At 46.5% G+C, this 2557-nt stretch overlaps 1 protein-coding gene across 1 annotated transcript in view; it reads right to left on the bottom strand.

The window, feature by feature from the left end:
• LOC109934285 (electroneutral sodium bicarbonate exchanger 1-like) overlaps positions 1–2557 on the bottom strand; it is a 216776-nt gene that overhangs the window by 47808 nt on the left and 166411 nt on the right. The window contains exon 12 of the mRNA XM_048618849.1: positions 215–320. Coding sequence (XP_048474806.1) covers positions 215–320 — 106 coding nt within the window. The remainder of the gene's footprint in view (positions 1–214; positions 321–2557) is intronic.

The raw sequence follows: 2557 nt of genomic DNA, 5'->3' as shown, positions 1-2557 counted from the left end.
ATAGCCTGTTAACAATATTACAGCAATGCCCGGCATGAAAACGTATTTGAGATTGTGACTGAACACTTGTGTTTCTTATGATAAGTTTTTCCTTTTTCCACAGTAGTAGGCCTAATTAACAGACTGATCACAACCCTCTATTATCCATAATCCTGAGCCAGATTCATTTCCCAAATAAATAACTAATTGAAAAATCATTTTTTGAAAAACTTACACTGACAGTTAGATTTGCCCAAGGAACTGATGATCTTGTAATATTGTGCTTCTCCCAGTACTCTAGAGTTCTGTTGTCAGGATTACGAGGCTCTGTACATATACAGCTAAGGTGAACAGAAACAGAAAATTAAGCTTAATACATATTGAAATTGGATGAGCATGCACCTTTTCATTTTGAACCAATTTTTTCTAACGTATTAGCACAAAATAAACTAAAATGTACTTCACCTGATGAAAGTTTTTTTATTTTAAGCAAAGATAGTTGATCCACATGCTTCAAATAATCATGAATTATTTGTCTTAATTATGTCCCTTTGACTGTGACTTCCCTCCTCATTTTTGCACAAACTGCTCAGACAGAATGGCAAAAAGAACATTTTCAGATAGAATCTCTGTATTACCTTACCACCATGATCAGTGTATTTTGTTCTGAAATGGATGCATGTTTTCTGACCAGCTGTGTGTAATAATTCCTGGAGCAAGCTTTTCAGAGTTTAAAAATAAAGTTATTTATTCCCTCACACCCGGATTTATAATGCAACATCTCACACATTTGTTCTCTTACACATAAATAAAGATTGATCACACTTTTACAACTCATGTTTTACTCAGTCTCTGGTTTACAATCTCCAGTCTCTCTCCTGTCAACCTGTGGTTTCGGTGCTTTGAAGTTGTAGCGAGAGTCTTGTAAAGCAAAGGATTCTCTGCAGGCCATGAGGTTTCTTGGAGTTGAATTTCTCAGGAGGTGTGACCCTGGATCACAACGATGCCACCCGGAAACTGGAGGAACAGCACCTCATATTCCGCCTTGGGACCCTACAACCCAATGGTCTCAATGTGGACCTTACTAGCTTCAAAATCTCCCCACCCCTGACCTCATCCCAAGACCAGCCCCCTCTCTTCATCCCCGCCTCCTTGACCTGTCCGTCTTCTCTCCCACCTATCTGCTCCACTATCCACCTTCTATCACCAACCCCCCTATTTATTTGAGCCCCCTTCCCCCACCTTCCCCCCCTTCCCCATTTCTGAAGAAGGGTCCAGACCTGAAACGTCAGCTTTCCTGCTCCTCTGATGCTGCCTGGCCTGCTGTGTTCCTCCAGCTCCACACCTTGTTATCTCAGACTCCAGCATCGGCAGTACCTACTATTTCTGAAATTTGATTGGAACAGGTTCAGGGCGAGAGTCCTTCTCTTAACACTTACAAGGTCTTGCTGTTAAATACCTCACTCACTTCAAGGTCTTGTAGTTACTTCAATAGATGTCTGGTGATCTGCTTCGAGAAGCAACCAGCTTCTAGCTAATTTTAAAAGTAGACAACAAATCTCCCTCATTGTTTGCCTTCTTACAATTTCAAAGTCATTTTCTGAATAAAACAGTGATGTTTATGTTGATTACATATCCTGTCTTGTGGGTCAACACTCAGTAAAGTAAAGTAAAGTACTGTCCTCAGTAAAAGGCTCACCTTTGGCCCCTCCACCCACACATCAACGAATACTGGTCAAGCTTGGACGTTGAACAGTTTTTTTGCCGCCTCCACCTCCGCGCTTACTTCTTCAACCGTGAGCCTAACCCTCCCTCTACTGATCCCTTCTCCCGCCTCCAACACACGCCCTCCTCCTGGACACCACCCCAAGGCCTCCTACCCTCCCTCGACCTCTTCATCTCCAACTGCCATCGTGACATCAATCGCTTCAACCTCTCCACCCCTCTCACCTACTCCAACCTCTCCCCCGCAGAACGTGCAGCCCTCCGCTCCCATCCCAACCTCACCATAAAACCTGCGGACAAGGGAGGCGCAGTTGTAGTATGGCGCACTGACCTCTACATCGCCGAGGCCAGGCGCCAACTCTCTGACACCTCCTCCTACCACCCCCTTGATCATGACCCCACCTCTGACCATCAAACCATCATCTCCCAAACCATCCACAACCTCATCGCCTCAGGTGACCTCCCACCCACAGCCTCCAACCTCATTGTTCCCCAACCCCGCACCGCCCGCTTCTATCTCCTTCCCAAAATCCACAAACCTGACTGCCCTGGTCGACCCATTGTCTCCGCCTACTCCTGCCCCACCGAACTTATCTCCATCTATCTCGATTCCATTTTCTCCCCCTTGGTCCAAGAACTCCCTACCAACATTCGTGACACCACCTACACCCTCCACCTCCTCCAGAACTTCCAATTCCCCGGTCCCCAACACCTCACCTTTACCATGGACGTCCAGTCCCTGTACACCTGCATTCCCCATGCAGATGGCCTTAAGGCCCTCGGCTTCTTCCTGTCCCGCAGGCCCGACCAGTCCCCCTCCACTGACACCCACATCCGCTTAGCCGAACTCGTC

Source organism: Rhincodon typus, chromosome 41 (assembly GCF_021869965.1).
Source record: "Rhincodon typus isolate 14 chromosome 41, sRhiTyp1.1, whole genome shotgun sequence".
In the NCBI taxonomy this organism is placed as follows: domain Eukaryota; kingdom Metazoa; phylum Chordata; class Chondrichthyes; order Orectolobiformes; family Rhincodontidae; genus Rhincodon; species Rhincodon typus.
The sequence above is the reverse complement of the archived record's forward strand: the minus strand, read 5'-3'. Positions and strand labels throughout refer to the sequence as shown.